The sequence below is a fragment of the Cariama cristata genome, unplaced genomic scaffold, assembly GCF_000690535.1.
Source record: "Cariama cristata isolate BGI_N322 unplaced genomic scaffold, ASM69053v1 scaffold42114, whole genome shotgun sequence".
In the NCBI taxonomy this organism is placed as follows: Eukaryota; Metazoa; Chordata; class Aves; order Cariamiformes; family Cariamidae; genus Cariama; species Cariama cristata.
Window position 1 is genome coordinate 2540 of NW_009614337.1, and position 18190 is coordinate 20729.

Sequence of the window (18190 nt, forward strand, 5' to 3'; positions counted from 1 at the left end):
TGCCACAACTCAGAATTCTATTTATCATCAGATTGCTTACTTCATAGTTTATACATACAAATTATGTACCTTATCTCTGACTTTACACAATTTTGTAGCTTCTGTAGGCTGCTATAAATGCATGCATATTTAAAAGACTTTTTTTATGGAGGCTAGAATTACTTTAATTACAATTCTGAATATCAATGATGAATTAAAATTGCATAGTATGTCCATTATGCAGTTGTGAAAAAAATTAAAATTTGCACAAATGGATGAATCTGTGGGAATCCAACCAATGCTGTAGCTTCAAATGAAACAGCTTCATAGTATTTATAGGAATATGTCATTACAGTATAATATTTAAAACAAATGTATGCACATGTACATACACACACACATACCTGATTCCAAAGCAGCGGCTTCTCTCTCCTTTAAATTTTTTGATTCCATTAACTGAAGCAAACAATCGCTTTCCCTTGTATTTTCTGCAGCTACTAGCTGTAAAATATAATAGTATTTCCTGTAATTTTTGGAATTAAATGGGAACACTGTGACTTTTTGAGATATCCAAACTTCAAACAGTTTCTATACTAATCTGGAAAGATTATATCTAATAATATTAAAAATATATTTATTAGCAATCTTTGACAAAGCAGAATTCAATTAAACAGCTGCTTACCTTATTTTTGGATGCCTGTGGCCTGCAGAAATAAAGAAAAAAGGAATAAATTAAACAGCTTAGTAGCAACATTCTTCATAACAAATGTCATTGAAATCTTACAAACCTTTGCTCTGCTCTAATACTAGCACAGAACTTTTCTTACATAGAAAGTGTCAGCATGCTCACATACTTTCCAGCACAGATCTGTACCATGTGTGAATATCATCAGAATATCAATTAGCCCAAACATTTCTCCACCTAACTGAGAAAGCAGTCAAAAGAAAATTTACTGCAATGTTATCGAGTGATCTAAGTTCCTGGGAAACTTTATGCTCAGAAGGAACTCTACCAACTTTAAAAATCATGTAAAGACTCAGTATCTACTAGTATTAAAAATACTGATCACTATAACAGAGATTGAGGAATGGAAGAAACCCCACAAAACTTATTTTCCTCTCCACAGACTGTTTACACTGGGACACACTTTCTGGGTACTGTAAGATACAGCAGCTCCCACCGATTCCACCAGAATTCACAGGGGAGTCAGCGCTGCTACCAGTCAGCGTGGACTTTGCAAACTGTGGAGAGATTCATCCACAATGTGTTTTACTGTGCACAATCTGTCTCGCAGCCTTTCATAGAGCAATGAAGATAGTGTTGAGCATTTTTTTTAAAGCTACTGAAAAAAAAATAAAAGTAGGAGAGACAAGAGGGAAAGGTACCAATGTTCATACTCTCTAACAAAAACTTTTAAAAGTTGCATTGAGTTTTAAATTTTATCATTTAAACTTCAAATAAGGGACACTCAGAACTATCTTTAAAGAACAAACGTGTCTAGTATGTAGCTGTAGACCTTGAGTATCAGAAAACGTTACATTACTTTCAATTACAAAAGCAAAATGGTCACATTTTCCAAGACTTCCATGTTATTAAAGGTATAATTTTAATTACAAAATAATCTGAGATTAAAGCTTAGGGAAAAAAAAAGAAACAATAAAAGCAAGTAAGCTTTTGCCTAGAGAGTGTGGAAGAGTAATAGTATTAAATACAGAGAACTAATCATGGCAAATGAACACAAGCCTTAACTTTTATCAACTTGCAGGGTTTCTCAGAACTTGGAATGACATTACCTAACTGAAATTTTGTATTTCGAAGTGAGGTTGCATGGAAGAATTAGAAGGAGAAAGCAAGAGTTATTCTCAATAAAGTGACAATCGAGGTGACAATAGGGAGGTGTTGCTCGTTGCAGCATATAAATTACAATAGACTTGAATCTTAATCTTTCTGTGGGCTTGCAAGGTCACCTGCAGGCACTCAGCGTGTAACCTCCTAGCAGCACTGGGGTAACCATGGTGGGAGTCACTGTGCTGCTGTGGTGCCGGAGCAGTCCCCTCCTCCTGTGGCAATGCAGGAGGACGCTTCCCAGCATCGCTCCCAAATGCATTCAGACTGCAAGTAAACATTCCCTGCCCAGGTTCTGGCAGTCAGCCTGGGTGCTTTCAAACTTCCGCATGGTCAACCAGAAGGGAAAAGAAAAAAAGTGGAAGGCAACTCATACTCTCTATGAACAACTTGAGCTTTTTTGGCTTTTGTTACATCCAGACTAAGTCAATGCAAATGGGTTTGAAAAAGTTCTCTCTCCCCGTGTGATTGAGAACATCTCCCCTGTCACAGGCTGGTCTTTGCACAGCCTTTGAATGTGGTTAGTTTTCATTGGCTGATCATTTTTCAGCAGCAGCTGGTGTAATTTTTCCATCTGTCCCTTAAACTCAGTGCCTAGTAGGTAGGACATTCACCCATGAAATAACAGATCTTCTCCTTCCTGATGGGTACAATCCCGTGTCTGTTACCACCCAGGAGAGCACCCTAGGCACTGTCCAAAAGTTTGTGCTACTAGGATATACTGATTCAGGAGGCTGATGAATCAGGCAAAGCAAGTACGAACTAAGACTTCACAGCTTTTCAGAATACTGCCACACCAGGGAACTACAGAATCACTGCTTCATCATCTTTATGCAGCCTGTATGAAATCAACAGAAGATAATGAGAATGACTTAAAGCACTACGGAATTGTCCTGAAGCGTGGAAAATTTAGGAATAAAATCCTATAGGGTAGATGTGAGTGCTGGAGTCTGAGATGCTGAGCAATTGCATTTAAAAACAATGATTAAAACAATACGTGTTAGACACACGTACCATCATCAGTACTACAGTCTCTCTCTTCCTAAATTATCGCTACTCAGTTTTCACTTTGGCTGAAAATACTAAAACTCAAAACTCCATTTCTGGCAAACTAATGATTTGCTGAAAACAGTTCAGATCTAGTCTCCATACATTCCTCAAACCATATGCAAACATTGTGAAAATTGATGGTAACAGAAACATTAGTGTTACATATCAAAAAGAACCTCCACTTTATAACCAAATTCACTGAAGTCAATGGGATGCAACTTTTATTTTGATGTTGACTATTTTAAAATACCTGTACTGGCACATAGACAAGAGCTGCGCAAACATACTGGTACTGGAAAAGTAATAATACTTTCTTATACTTACTGTTGATGTGAAGAGCAAACTCTAGCAAGCTTTTCCAGCTCATCACCACTCAGCTCTTTAGGTGAATTCCTCATTGTTGTACCTGGACTGGGAACTGCTGTTTTCCATTTTCTTTCTAAATTAAATCAAAATTATTTTTACCCAAAGCCTTATAAAAGTAGTATTTGCTTAACATAAAGCATATACGTGAAACTAAATATTGACAACTCTTCGGTGTATGCTCTACAATCTTGTTTCAGACTATGCAAAAAAGCATTGTATTTTTTCACAACACTCTTGATTTTCATCACATCAGATTCACCAACCTAAATCTAAAATAAGCTCAAAACAACTGTGGATCAATCAAAGTCTCAATTAATAGAATAGAGAATGACAAATTATTTGTATCTTTTTCATGAAATGTGAGAGGAAGACATCTAAAGCAGGAATACTTATCTTGTAACAAGGTCAGAGAAATTCTGATATAAATGCTGCTTTTGCTATGTAACATTTTTAAGCTGGCAAAATGTATGCCCTATTATTTAGAAATACAAACCAAATCCACCCTTTCTTCTACCATATTAGTTTAGCCTGAACTCACCCCACTGCTCCTGTATGGAAGAAAGGTTTGCAAGCAGCTGCTCGTGATACAGTCGTTCAAGCTGAATGAACTTCATTGCTTTCTCATCTGAATAGAAGGTTAAAGAAAAATGCACACATATATGGACATGTTACGGTTTATTTATATTTGACACCATATTTGAAAGGGCAATGACTATGTACCTGAAATCTGACATAAATGAATCAAAAGGAATAATGGTTAGCATCCAGATTTCTGTGCAAGGAAGAAAATAATAGCAGACATGAAAACAGCAAGTAAGACGCAAAATAAATTGAGAAAAGTTCCAAAAAATGAAAATCCTGTTCTCTTCAGCAGTTACTTCTTCCCACATGCCTTAAGTCCAACAAAAGTTTTTCTAGAAAAGAAATGAGTAAAGTGTTACTACGTCATTATTATCAGAAAATGAAATATCTGGGAAATTACAAGCAAAACAATTATACAAATACCAGCATGTGTCTCTCAAGAAATACAGTTAATGCCAATAACCAGAACTCACTGATAATATGGCTCCTTTCTACTGACCAGCTGGAGACAGTATTTAAAAAATTTCCCCAACTCAGACTTTCAATACCCTCCCATTTTTCAACCATTGTATACAACGCTCTTGGACAGCTGAGTTCACCTTTTGTCTTCTTTCTGAAGATTCTGTTTACTTTTCTTCTACATGAAGAACTCTATCCCCTCCCTTAGATTATCAGTATAGTCGCAAAGGTATACTGATAGATATATATTTTGTAATAGTCAGGATAATTCTAGTTCCATCAAGCCCAAATTGTTAGTTGTTCTGTTTAAAGCCATGTTTTGCCAACTACTTGAAATTTAATTCTACAGTACAATGAGGATAGGAGCACCGTGAATGAGGATCTTAGTAATATAGAAAAAATATTTTCCATTATCCACGCTAATTAAAATATTGGAGTAATTATTACAAAACCACAACCAGTTCTTGTAATTCTTGTTAGCCTCATGCAACATATACATAGCATGGCTTATGAACAACAATATTAATGGAAAGAATATTCCCTGCCTTCAAGGAATCTGTTATTAGAAACAGAATTACAGATCAGAGAGAGAGCCTTAGAGGATCATGGCAACAAACCCTGAATTATTGTTAATACAAAGTTCTACACTGGATGAATTAAAATGTCTGTCATGGATAATTAATACAGTGCAACATGATCAAGTAAGTTCTTTATTAACCTCAGGAAACTGATGGTTGCAAGTATAGAGGAGATATCCTTCATAAATATGTATTATATAGCAGTGTTGAATTCCACAAACCAGGTGTACACTGCATTAAAAATATTTCCTTTGATCAGCTTTAAATAGAGTGTCCTTTGATTAAAGCAACTTCTATGAAAGAGAAACTGTCTTTCTATCATACTGCTGGAGGCATTTTAAATTTACGGTATTTCCCCCTGCAGAGCCATAATTTACTACAGAATTTTTCCATGCCTTTAATTTCTGTTGTGTATTTTGGATTTTCTGATGGACACTTTTGAATTAGGATGACCAAGACAGAAGTACAGTTTTCTAAGACAGTGATGGATATTTTATTTTATATATTGTTTTTACAATGTTACGACAGTTATTTCTCTGGTTCTGTACTACAAGTGAATATAATTTGCCTGGGTTTCAAGGATACCTTTCCAGGTTTCCTATGCTTTGTTATTTAACCATTACAATTGCCTATTTGCTGCATTTTGTTTGTAACAAATTACATAATAAAGAAATAATCTATATGCATAAATTCTGTAATTTATGATGCATCTTAGTGAATCACATGTACCTTAAGGGCTTACCACTCTTGCCTCTTCTTTCTATAGTCTGATCATTTTCCCTTAAAAGCAAACAGAGGAAAACTCAGTCCACCTTTTCTAAAAATTAAGGTTTAATATGATTGTTCTCTCCCACAATTACTGAAATATATCAGAGTAACTAGCAGCAGTACAACTATTATAACATTTTGACCAAACTTACTTGTATTATCTAGGAACAAATCAAAATAAACTGGACCATTGAACTCGTTGTTCCCAGAAGCAATTACCCATATTTTCCTATGACAGTTTCTCAAACTACCTTGATACTATTTTGACTAATTAGCATTTGCCAAACAATACGTTGCTATTGTTTGCAGGTTGCTGATCTCCCTTAGCTCAGTGCGTTTGGTATTTTTATTCTAATCTAGACATTTGTAGTACATATTCTAATCAACTGTTCTGATAATTTTGTTCTTACAACAACAGTGCCCTATTTGATATAATAGAATATGCAGTGTATCTAGATTGGACATACTCCCAGTTACTAATACTTAGAACAGAACTTATTCTATAAAAACAGAAGTTCTTTGAAAATATTTTCTTACTTCCTTGTTTGTGCACAACTACTAATGATTGTAGCAGTACAATCTTGGAAGTGGATTTATTACTTAAATCATATTCCAGCTGTCTGATTAAGAAGGACTTGCTATCACATTGTATATTCACTCATGGGTAAATTAAGGCTGTTTACTTCTTTCTGTCCCTGACCTGCAACCTGTGGGTCAATGGTAAAGCATTTGTCTTTTACGTTTTATCATGCCAGATTATTTTAATATTGCATAACAATTTCTACAAGCAAAAGGATACATTCCTCCTCCTGAAAATAGGTCTCAGCTATCTGCAGAAGTAAAAAAAGAAAAATTAGGATTCTGTAATTTTCATGAGAGTGGTAAAGATATAATACGAACTTTTTCTCATAGTTTTAAACATCTGTTTTGCAGGTTCATGTTTAGTTTGGGTAAAATACAAATGTTCAGACTAAATACATGTATTCTTATTCTAGGAAATATGTTTCAAAAGAGTATCAAACAACAAAGAAATACTAAGTCCTCTCACACAAATGGATTTGCCCAAATGTTAGTTGGGTTTTATCTTGTTACAACAACAAAAAATTATTTCAGAAACTTTGTTAATAATCATATTACAAAGTTCTAAAATGATCTAGAACAGATGTACTGTGTTTACTGATATGAGCTGAAGAGTTTGAATTCTGTTACTGACCATTGTTTCCTTCTGTTTGACCAAATTAAGGTCATTGCTGACCTCTCCTGAGCATTACAGTACAATGTGATAAAATGTTCAAATGGAGGTTTCCTGACTGATGAGAAAAGAACAATCTTTGGATAAAAAAACACTGAAAATATCGTCTATCACAGCATCAGAGACATACCAACGACCTTACTGTTTACATCCTATTTACAATAAATATTTACAATAAATAATCACATCAAATATTTCAAATACAGAGAATTTGAAATATTTACAATATAAATATTTGAAATTCATGAGATAAACCTAAAAGGATTCAAGTTCTTAATTTTTTTCTGTATTACTCTTAGTCCACCCACAGAAGCCAGACAATACCATTGCAGACTTCTGCCACTGCCTTTCCTGAAGCTCCTCTGCTGTGTTAAAAAGATTTAAATATCCTCTACTTCATGTGTCACTTCAGTAAGCCTAACATCTTGATATCTGAAGCTCTTCAACAATAGAGCAAGTCATGGAGTTAAGCCAGATGGCAGTTCTTTGATTTGCACTGTAGTTGTTATGATGTGGAATAAATCTGCGGCTCTTCCTCCCTAGGTTGATACTTCTATAACAGAACAATTAAAACTGGATTTGTAACAAGACAGCTCTGCCAAAGATGACTATTGAAAAAACCCCTAAAAATCACAACAGTTCTTCAAAACTTGTTCTCTTAGATGGATGCTGAGTTAATACAGGTATGTCAAAACAAATAAATACCAGGGAGTTGACACAAGAAGTAAGCAAACTTTCCCTGTGCATTTAGAGCTCAAAGTGCTAAGGAGGTTTAATATAAAGAACAAAAACCATTCCAAAGCAGCTACTGAGGACCAGGAAAATCTAACATTTATAAATACTTGAACATATAAAATATTTGAACACCAAAGTCAATCTCCAGCGCTTCCAGCTTAACAAAATCTGTAAGCTGACATGAAATGCTGCTGTAACGGCTGCTGTCTTAGCCAATGGCTAGGAACGGAACAAGGGATCTCTATGCCTAAGCATTCAAGATCTTAAAAAAACACCAACTTCACCCTGGTTGGGTAATTTTATAACGCCTATCTTTAACAGATCACTGCAAAAAATAATAGTAAATATATGCTAACCAAGGGTTTATCCACTGAGAAGCTGTGTATAAACCAAGAACACGGGCACGGAAACATAACAGAAAATTATGTTCCAGTCCACCAAGTTATTGCTGTATCCAAGCTACATATTTGAACTGCAGAGTACTGACATAGATTTACTGTCGTCTTCCTAGTGATGCTTTTGCTTTCAATCAGCTATTTCAAAGCCAAAATTACAAGTGTGGAAGTGGTAGAACTTCCAGAAGAAAAGTCAAGATGCCAGTTAGAAAAAATACTTTCTCTGTTAATGAAGGCATTGGGTTTTTGCCTTTTTTTTTTCTTCTCGCGCCCCCCCCCCCCAAGCTCCAAACCGGCATACAGTTATTTCTTGGACTAAAAGGGCAAAGACACCATTATACTAGAGTCCATGCAACCAGCTCAGAGAAAGAAAGTATCCAGAGAAAGACAGAAAATGAGCATCCTTCTAATGAGAATCAGAATTTCACTTTGACTCTGAGTTGGTGGTGGGGAGTCTTATAGAAAAGATAGAGTTGATACCTGGAAGGGAAAAGGTGTAACACTGTATTGAAAAGCCAATGTGGTAACCAAAACATTTTTCTTCCAGTTCCTCCCTGTAGACAAATAATGTTTGAGATTTGCAACAACAGCAACTTATTTGTGCTTGCTAGAAAACTGGGCAGGCTGTCCTAGAAAGCTGAGGAACACTGATGGCTTTGTTTGTAAATGCAATAAAATACAAATATAAGCCTCAGAAATAAAAATATTTTGTTCTACAGAACTCTACAGTATCAGTGAGGTTTACAAGCATTAACTAATCAATCTTCAGGGACAGCCAATGTTGGCAGTCTTCCTATTTGCCAGGCATGGTGTGGCAAGGGCCAGGCTTGCAAAATGTGTCCAGCAATTGCCAAAACCCTGATACCTGAACATTCAGGTTGAGCCAGCTCATAGCTGATACTCCAGTGACTTCTGTGGGAGCGCACAAACAATCTAGTCTCAAAGTCTTCAGGGCATATCAATTTAGGCACTCATAATTTGAAGGGCATAACAAGTGGGCACTTTTGTAAAGTCTGAAGATGATTGCTCAAAGATGACAGCAACTTGATAGAGTAGTCTGGATTACAAGTGCGTATTCTTGGCTCTCAGCCTTGTCACTAACCACTAGACCATTCTGAGCCCAGTTCCTCCAAAAGAGAACTGGTAAGCAACTTCTAAGGTTCTTTATTTGCACATTTTGTCTGCTAGCCTCAGTAGACTCCTAAGGATTTCTGGAGCTGCCAAAGCTCTGAATCTATGTTTTACATACAAGTACTTCTTAGATTCTGTAACAAATGCTAAACAAATCACATGAATCCCATTCAGGCTTCAGGAAAATAATTACATCCTATTTTAATTAAAAGTTAACCCTTAGAACAGCCTCTAATATCCCACAGCCTTCAAATTTTTAATACAGGCTTCCCACTAACAACAGATTGGCAATACTCCAGGGCATCTGACACAGCTCTTTATTTACATTGAATTTTGTCATAAAGAATAAAACCGGAATGTGATAGAAAGTATTTGGCAGACTTGGCATAAAAGAAAGTTACTGGCAGGTGGTATTAGCAATCTGAAAAAAAGACTGAAGATGACAGGTTAATTCACTGGTAAAGGGAAAAAGAATTCTTAACAGACTCACTTTACATGAAACCATGAATGCTATCTTTAAAATTCTTTATTTCTGTTAGCTCTCTTTCAAACACTCCATTCAAAATACTTGATATTTCTTAGGAAAAAAGAGATGGTGTTTGATTACATGTTTGAATCCGGAAATGCAGATTCTGTTCTCAGTTCTGTCACGTTTCCTGCATGACTTTCAAAAGGTTGTTACCCTTAGGGTTTGGCTTCCTCATCTACAAACGAGCAAACAGATTTCACCTCCATCATGTTCAATGACACTCCTTAACGTAAGCGTTTTGAAGTTTTTGCTCTAACTGTGTTGTTTTCCAAAATAGACCTTTGTACTGACTCACAAACGAACAACAAATTTGGTATGGCTAAAAGCACAAATGGTCAACTCTAATGCTGTTTCAAATAAATTAAGGAATAATATAAAATATCTTCACTCAAACAGAGATATAAAAAAATAATTTAAAATTCTACATCAAGTGTAAATTATCTATAATTTGCAACACTAAAGAGAAACCTCTTTCTCAAATATAATTGCTTATTTATATCAAAGAGAGTAAGAATGCAGGAGTGTCATCGCAGTTTAAAGGTTTAAAATATTACAATCATCCAATTATCCACAATGAAGACAACGCAACTAAGTCAAATCAGACAGTGTATAGTATCTATATATACATCTTATATTAGACACTACAGCCAAACAGAAAGTCTTCTAGTCCATTGTTAGTCTGACACAACTAAACTAGAAATTAATACTACATCAAGTCCTATCGACATATTCATCTTGCATCGTAATCTCCGGAAAGAAAAACATACTGGCCAGTTAGTACAAAAGATCGCTTTTCAAATCACATGGTATTTCCTGTGGCCTTGCAGATGTGGCAACTGTGCTATAAAAAAAGTACACACTAAGAAATCCTGAATCTTAGCATTCATGCATGAAATTCACACTAGAAAGAAGTCTGCAACAGTAAAAATAATTCCAGATTTAAAATGCTATTTAGACATCAGCTGTCTTGTATCTATACCAGTGTCTTACAAACCATATTTAAGGTATGTTGAAGAGTGATTTTGCTAAATCCTCCTGCCAAACTAGAATTTCATCATTTGGGGAATTAGAAAACTCATCCTTAAGAGTGTCCTTTAACTGCAGAATACACTTTCAAGGTAATTTATAATTTAATATATATTAGAAGACCTCAGAGGAGATATTTGCCTTGACCACCTGTTACACATCAAAATACCCTGTTCAGATATGAATATTGGCATATATTGAATTAATGCATTTTTTCCTAATGAATAAAGGTCTCAAATAAAAACAAAATTGTGTGCAACACTCCAGAATCATAGGAAGTACCTGATGGAGACACAGGGGCAGTATCTTTGAATCCATCTGTTCAACCTCTTCACGAAGCAAAGAGAAAAGAAACTGCAATGTTTGTTTTTGTTCTTTTTGGTGAAAGTTTTCGGTTGCTTCAACAGCACCTTCGGCATGCACAGAATCTGTATCTGTAATACGAGTATTTTCCTCGATTGCTGTGGTTCCCACTGTAGGAACGCCTTTAAAAAGAACAAGTACTTAGGTTAGGATTCAAAGAATATGTCAAGTTGCTTTTTTAGGAAATTTCAATACAAAAGCTACGAATAAAAATCTAGTATCTTAAATAACGTCCCGCAAGTAAATAACATACTGGTCTTGTCAAAATTAGCTGCGATAGGTCTGTCTCAGTGTCAGCTCACCTACCTGAAAAAACATAGTAACTTACATCAGCTATTTTTGTGCACTATTTTGTGCACTAACCGAGATCTGACTTTAACTTGGGGCAAAACCCCCCCACCTAGTCTAAACTGTTCTACAGAGTTATTATTAAGAGACCAGGATGACTTAAAATAAAAAGGGTTGTGACCGGTGTTACAGTTTCAGCTAAAAAAATCAATACTTGGATCTAAGCAGACAAACTTCTATTAAGACTCAATTGTAATACAGCGGATACAGAAAGCAGGGCTGTTGGCAACACAGTTTTGCTCAAAAAGGGCAAGAAGTTAGGTGAGGAGAGTGTGAATGAGGTTCTCAGTTTGTCTCTTCGCTCCTGCCAAGGACCTTGCACGGGGAGATGTCCCAGGGAAGGAAGGAAGGACAATTTGACCTGTTCTTCGAGTGACAACACAGTGGCTCCTCGCAGTGACAACAGGATCTTAAAAGACAGAAAGAAGCAGACGATGACAGTGGGGGACTCTATTGTGGGGGACAGATGTTGAGGGGGACGGTGCTGCTGAGTGAAAAGGAAGGCCCCCTTAGATAGCTGGACAGTTTATTTGAGAGTCCAGGGAATGCGCCAGTACTGGTGACCTATGTTGGTAGTAATGACACAAGGATATGTAAACTGAAACTAGCCTCCAGAACTTCTTATTAGGCAGAAAACCAAGTTCTCCATGGTACATTCCCTGGCAGTCCACTGTTGCCTGTCTCCAATTTTATAGCAGTCAAAAAAGTCACATGCCAGCAGGACTGGCAACATATTTGAAGGATAATGTAAAGCATAATTATAAAAACATTACAGGAAAAATTTTCTGGGTGCAAATCCCACATTTTATTCTTAGAAATGCAATATACGTAGTATATTGCTGATCATGAATATGACAGTTACCAGGAAATGTTAAGTGAGATTAGGGAAGAAGTGTAGAGCAGGCAGTAGTAGCAGGAGAAATCAACTACCCATACACAGACCGGACCAGTTTCCCATGAAGATCAGAGTATAAATGCAATACATGATGGCTTCCCATAACACACAGTCTTAGGAGTAACCAGAAAATGAGAGCTTATTCCACCAATTAATGAATATTTTTTCCATAAAACAATGTTGGATTTGCTACATTCACATAAGATTGAACTTCTAAAAAAATAGTCCCTTTTAAAAAAAATAATTTAGAGAATTTGGCCCCTAAAATGTGCACAATAAACATTCAAAACCTCAAGTTATGAAGAGTATGTCATCCTTGCCCAGCTACACCCATTTTCTGACAATCGTGTCAGCATTTAAAAGGAGGACAGGTAGGGACACTGTTTCAGGGAACCATCCCATTTCGACTGCTTCTACAGCTTGGGCACTCAGCAGGTTTCAAACCCCCTTGTGTTCATCGCAACTGAAACCCTACCGTGATGATTCCGGTTTAAGATTCAGGGCTTCAGAAAGGCACCAGCTTGTTCTCTGAAGGCCCCACCATTCTATTTCTGGTTATTGTAAAGTCTTTATTAAGTAAACGATCAGGTCAAGAGTACTAATAATCTCGGTGGGTGGCTATTTTCACAGGGCTTACTGCCAGATAAAATAGGGTATAACTTAACTTTGCTTTTTCAATATTAATGCATGTCTCTGCTTTTCCAGTATTTATTTGGGCTTGCTGTGGGCCAAAGGCAACAGGAGACATAACCAGATGCAAGATACAAACAAGGAAGTACTTTTAGAGATGGAATTAAGGCTGTCTTTAAAAACATGGCTTTCTGTTCAGGACATGATCATGAAACCAGAAAAGAAGGTCCACAGGTTCTGGCAAACCTTTTCTCTCAGAAAAAAACCCACATCAAACCACTTCAAACTGCACTTCATTAAGCAGTTAATAATCACCTGTCGTATCAAAACATGAACATGACTGAAACATGCTCAATAGCAATATCACGAAAAACCTTCATTGTAATGTTACTGTGGTTGTGTTGCCAACACATCGTTTATAAACTGCGTATTATTCCTACGTACAGTTGAGCTGCCACTCACTTGGAATTAGATTCTGCCCTCCAATTACTCCCCTGATTGATCAGCAAGGCCTTACAGCCGTGCAGGTTAATTCTACCTTGTTCTATTTTAAATACAGGACAGCATTTGTGCCTTAGTAGCACTATAATCAAATCTTTTGAGGCAGTAACACTTAGTAATGCTATCTCATCTTAAAAGTGTTATGGGCTAAGATCCCTATTTATTTATTTTTCCTCATGTTCTTGAAAATGGCACACAACACTGCTTTTTCCTGGAATCAATCAATCTTACTGTCCAAAGCAGGTTATTTTTTTTTTTACTAGAGATTTGTATCTTACATATATTTCTGATATTTTAAGAAGCAAAGGTTAATTTTTTTCACTTTGCAAAGCATTGATATTTACTCCATACACTGATACTTGGTTCCGTACCAGAACGGAACCAAAGCCTTTATGAAAATAAATGTGAAAAACTGCAGAAGATACCAGCTGTCTAATGGCCAGAGCACTCCCTAGGAACGTGGTAGAGAACCGGGTTCAAGTTTCTGCTCTGCCAGACTCAGAGAGGTCTCAACTGACAACTTCTGTGCCCCGTTGGGTGTGCCAATGTTTCCTAAGACATGGAAGCAAACTTTCTCAAAATTTCCCTAAGAGTTCACAGAAGCAGGCCCATGTTTGCATAAAGATACCATTTTGACAGACGTTGGGAATAAAACTGACAAACGCATTCTTCAGTATGTCTCACCTTTTTTTGTTTTGTCAATACGGCAAGTACATGAAATTATGATGCTCTTGTCACCTGCCTGAGAATGAGTCAGAGGTGCAAGTATGAGGCATTTGCTATCAAAATAAAATTATGGATATTATCCTCTGGTTTTTAATTGAATTTTAATTTCCACATTCAGAAGCATTAGCTTAAGTCATCAGTAACGGAAGTTTCTAGTACACACGGTAATCTCTTTTTTTAAATGTTCTATGATACTCAATACTAGAAAGCTGGTTCAGACTGATTCATTCAAGAACTATTTAAAAAAAAAAAAAGACCATTTTTAAGAGAACAGATTTTAAGACAGGACTGTTGGCAATAAAGATATAACTCTAACTGAGCAAGCTCAAAATCTTGTTTAGTGTGGCACAGAACCCTCAATAAAATAACATTGCTTGAATTTTCATATAATTTAACTAGTTTATATTCATATATTTAATTTGCTGCAAAATCAAATCCATTCCAACCACTCCACTTTCTTCTCCTACCTTCAAGCTGCTTCAAGAAATAAGTTGAATAATTTACAGGAAAAGCATGTATTACAGAATTTAACTTGGGGAAAATGATTAAATACAAGTTATTGTGCTACACTACGTTAGGGAATTACACACTGTGATTTTACAATATTAGGTTACTAGTTATGCCAGGAGTGATCTTTTGGGAAAAGATCAAATTATCCCTGTTCTCTGAAAATAATGTCAAGTCCACATTTACAAAACCACATTGAGGCAGACAATGCTTCATGAATCACTATCTCTACTGCACTCAAGTTAGTACGCTTCATTACAAGGAATCCAAGTATGAATAATCACCAAAGTTTAAACCTGTCAATTTAAGTTTACATCACTTCTTTGATCACCAGTGTCCTCCTTAAACAGATACAATCACAGTCTCTTCAAAACTATTATTAGTATACAAAAAAATGTATTTGGGAGACAAATTTGGGATCTGGAAGCTATAGACTTCTCAGTTCACTCCAATACGGCTACTGCAGCATCAGGACGGCTAAAAGGAGGTGCTGCTTCAAACAATGCATAGGTGAAATCTTGGAACTACTTGCTCCAGGACACTGAAATGGACTCAAAAAACAACTGCAAGTCAGGTGAGAAATTCACTGTAAGCTATTACAGTCTACCAATTCCCACCTGGGGAAGTCCTGAGGGGCTAAGTGCTGATGGCAAGGAGAACACACAAACAAACCACTACCTCTTTGCCTTGCCCTTACACCCTTACCTACCCATCCTCTGCTGCCCAGTGTCAGGGGAAGGATAGTGAACTAGGTGAACTGGCAACCAGATACAGTGATTCTTAACCTTGCATTCCAGCCTACTGATTGTAGGAGCTAGGATAATTCTAGCTAATAATTCCAATACATTCCAAGCATATACAGAAACATAATAATCAAATACTTGTAACTATTTATGTTTCATAAGCAAATATTTAGAGGGTTTCAAACACATTGCAAGTACTTGCTCTTTCTTCTGAAGAAAAAACATATGCCCGGAGTGGAAGATTGGCTTCTCTAATGATCACCAATCTTCCGCTGAGCAAGTCCTAAATAAATAAAAATAAGTAAAGTGTAGTTTTCCATATTCCAGGTTCATTGCTTTAGTCACTAGCAAGAGAAGGAATATCAACAACATGCTTTTTAAGTCAAATGTCATCTTTTCCAAAATGGCAACATTTGACAGTGACCCTAACAGGTTTGCTTATAGGGAAAGAAGATTCAGAAATCTCTTCTTTACCTATGAGTCAAGGTAACTCATCCATGATTTCTCAATAGTTAAAAATAAAAATTAAAAAAAATCACCATAATACATGCCATGTAAGTATTTAGTTTGTGATTCCAGCTTGCTTGTATGGCGCTCTGAGTCACCTGCTCAGGGCTCTTCCACTCTGGTTTGATTATTCTCGTCTTTATCTCTGAGTTGGTATAAAGCCAAGAAAGCCAGTTTGGTTCTTTTATGTAGAGGGATACTCAGGAATTGTTTAAAATAGCTAGTGTTAAAAATTATAATGGAAGATTCTCACTAAAATAAAGACACTTGCAATATCAAGAAACTGTGACACAGTCACTGCACTGTGTGCAAACAGGAGAACCATCATGTGAGAATATCTAAAAAGCTAAATGTAAACTAGCCCATAATCAATGAGAGATACAATGTAATTTTATATTTTGATCTTCCTTCTATAACAGTCAAGGTTCTTTATTAATAAAGTAGTAAAGAGCTTGTTCATAGGAATTCAAGAAGACTCAAGAGTGTTGAAGGCAGGATGTTCTCTGTTGTGGTATTTTGCATCTCTAGATTTTTCTGTGAAATTTTCTGTATTTCAGATTTCTGCTTTTTGCCTTAAAACTGCCATCTACTGTGCACAGCTCACTGTGGTACTTCTGCTTCAGTTCCTTGCACTTACCTACAAGAATACAAACTAACGGAGAGAGAACACAAGCAAAGTTTAACTTTCAGTGTTTGGGTGAATTTCTCCTTTTCTTCCTCTCAACCTGCTTCAGATAACTCTGTCCACGCGTCTGTATCGCATTTCATCAACTTGTTTTTTGCTAGTCCCCTCAGACAGATGACTGGTTCTCAATTACTCCTGCCAATCTCATTTTAAGTCAGTATTTTGTTGTCTTTTTAAACATTAAATCTACAGTTGAAATATATACTTAATGACTTTCTGCATCATTTAATGAGAATATATTCTCCCTATGACAACAGATTTCAAGATCCTCTTATCTCTACTAGAAAATATAATTTTTCTCTTCTAGATTTTGCCTATTCGTACAAGATATGGAACACAAGGCTTCCTTTCTTCCCCTTCTTCACCTATTTCATAATCCTTTAAGATCATCATCAGTTTTCAGATTAGACCATAAAAGACTTGCCATTTATCAGGAAAATTGTATTTTAAAAATACCTACTTTAAAGTAGCCAAATTCCCCATCCTCTCAGTCTTTATATAGAGAAAAAAAAAAAGCATGGAAAAAAAAGCAGGCATGATTCAGTTGTTCCAAGTAACTTTCAAAGATATCTATGCAATGAAACACACCAATTTTAATTAATATTTTTGCAGCACTATGACACATAAGCTTTATGATTTACGGCAAAAACCTAATATAATAAAACATTGTATTGATGCAGACAAATCCTACTCATTCAAAAAGGGAAGAAGCATCTCAAATAAGAATACATAATAAACATTTACATTTTCCTTGTCCAATTCATATCCAAAAGGTCTAAAGGAGAAGTAACATCAAAAATTGGTAGAAACACATTTGTGAATAGCTCCTTACCCAAAATGCACATCCTAGGACTATCTTTATAAAGCTTCGAAAAATGGAAGTACATTTTGACACTGTATCAAGACACCAAAATCTTGCACTGGAGCATGATGTTCAAATGAACAAAACCATATTGCCTGAATTTCTGGCAATTCTCATTGGGAAGTCAGCTCAATTTCCATACTGAAACTCTGTACCTCCCTCTACTCATGCTTCCTTGATATGTTCCATTTGCTACACAGCCAACGTTTAAATACAGAAGGTGAAAACATGGAATTGAATCTGATTTAGGACTATTAACAGTTTTGAAAAAAACCCCAATCCTTTGGTGAAATTAAAAATAATCAGCATGAGAATTGAAATACATCTTTCTTATTAGTTCACAGATGAGAACGAGAGTGTTCTTTTAAGTAAACAGAACAAAAACATTTGTCTATAAAGTACCTTTAGATTTTTTACTGGAGCTTCTTTTGCTTCTTGGACTTCTTTTTCCACCTGGCTGTTTTTCTGTAATAGGCTTTTCCTCCAGCTGGGGGTCCATATGGACATTTGCAGATCTCCTCTCAGTCTCACTTTCCTTACAGCTTGGGGTACAGTCTCCACTGTCCATATTCTCATTATTATTGATGCTGTCCTGCTCACCTTTATCCTGCCGTCCCATAGCAACACTACTACTGGTCAGAACCTCATTCCCATCGTTGTCAAGTTGATTTTCATTTTCATCAGCTGAAACCAAATGAGATGCCAAACTTTCTACCATATAGTCAGC

General features: G+C 36.1%; 1 protein-coding gene across 1 annotated transcript in view; it reads right to left on the reverse strand.

Moving 5' to 3' along the window:
* Window positions 1-383: 383 nt before the first annotated feature.
* LOC104161052 (consortin-like) overlaps window positions 384-18190 on the reverse strand; it is a gene marked incomplete at its 3' end in the record, with an annotated part of 17888 nt that continues 81 nt past the window's right edge. Inside the window, exons 1-7 of the mRNA XM_009699351.1 lie at window positions 17866-18190; window positions 10979-11181; window positions 6428-6458; window positions 3780-3866; window positions 3200-3314; window positions 662-683; window positions 384-480 (exon numbers count right to left, since the gene is read on the reverse strand). The exon at window positions 17866-18190 is cut by the window's right edge and continues 81 nt beyond it. Coding sequence (XP_009697653.1) covers window positions 384-480; window positions 662-683; window positions 3200-3314; window positions 3780-3866; window positions 6428-6458; window positions 10979-11181; window positions 17866-18190 — 880 coding nt within the window. The remainder of the gene's footprint in view (window positions 481-661; window positions 684-3199; window positions 3315-3779; window positions 3867-6427; window positions 6459-10978; window positions 11182-17865) is intronic.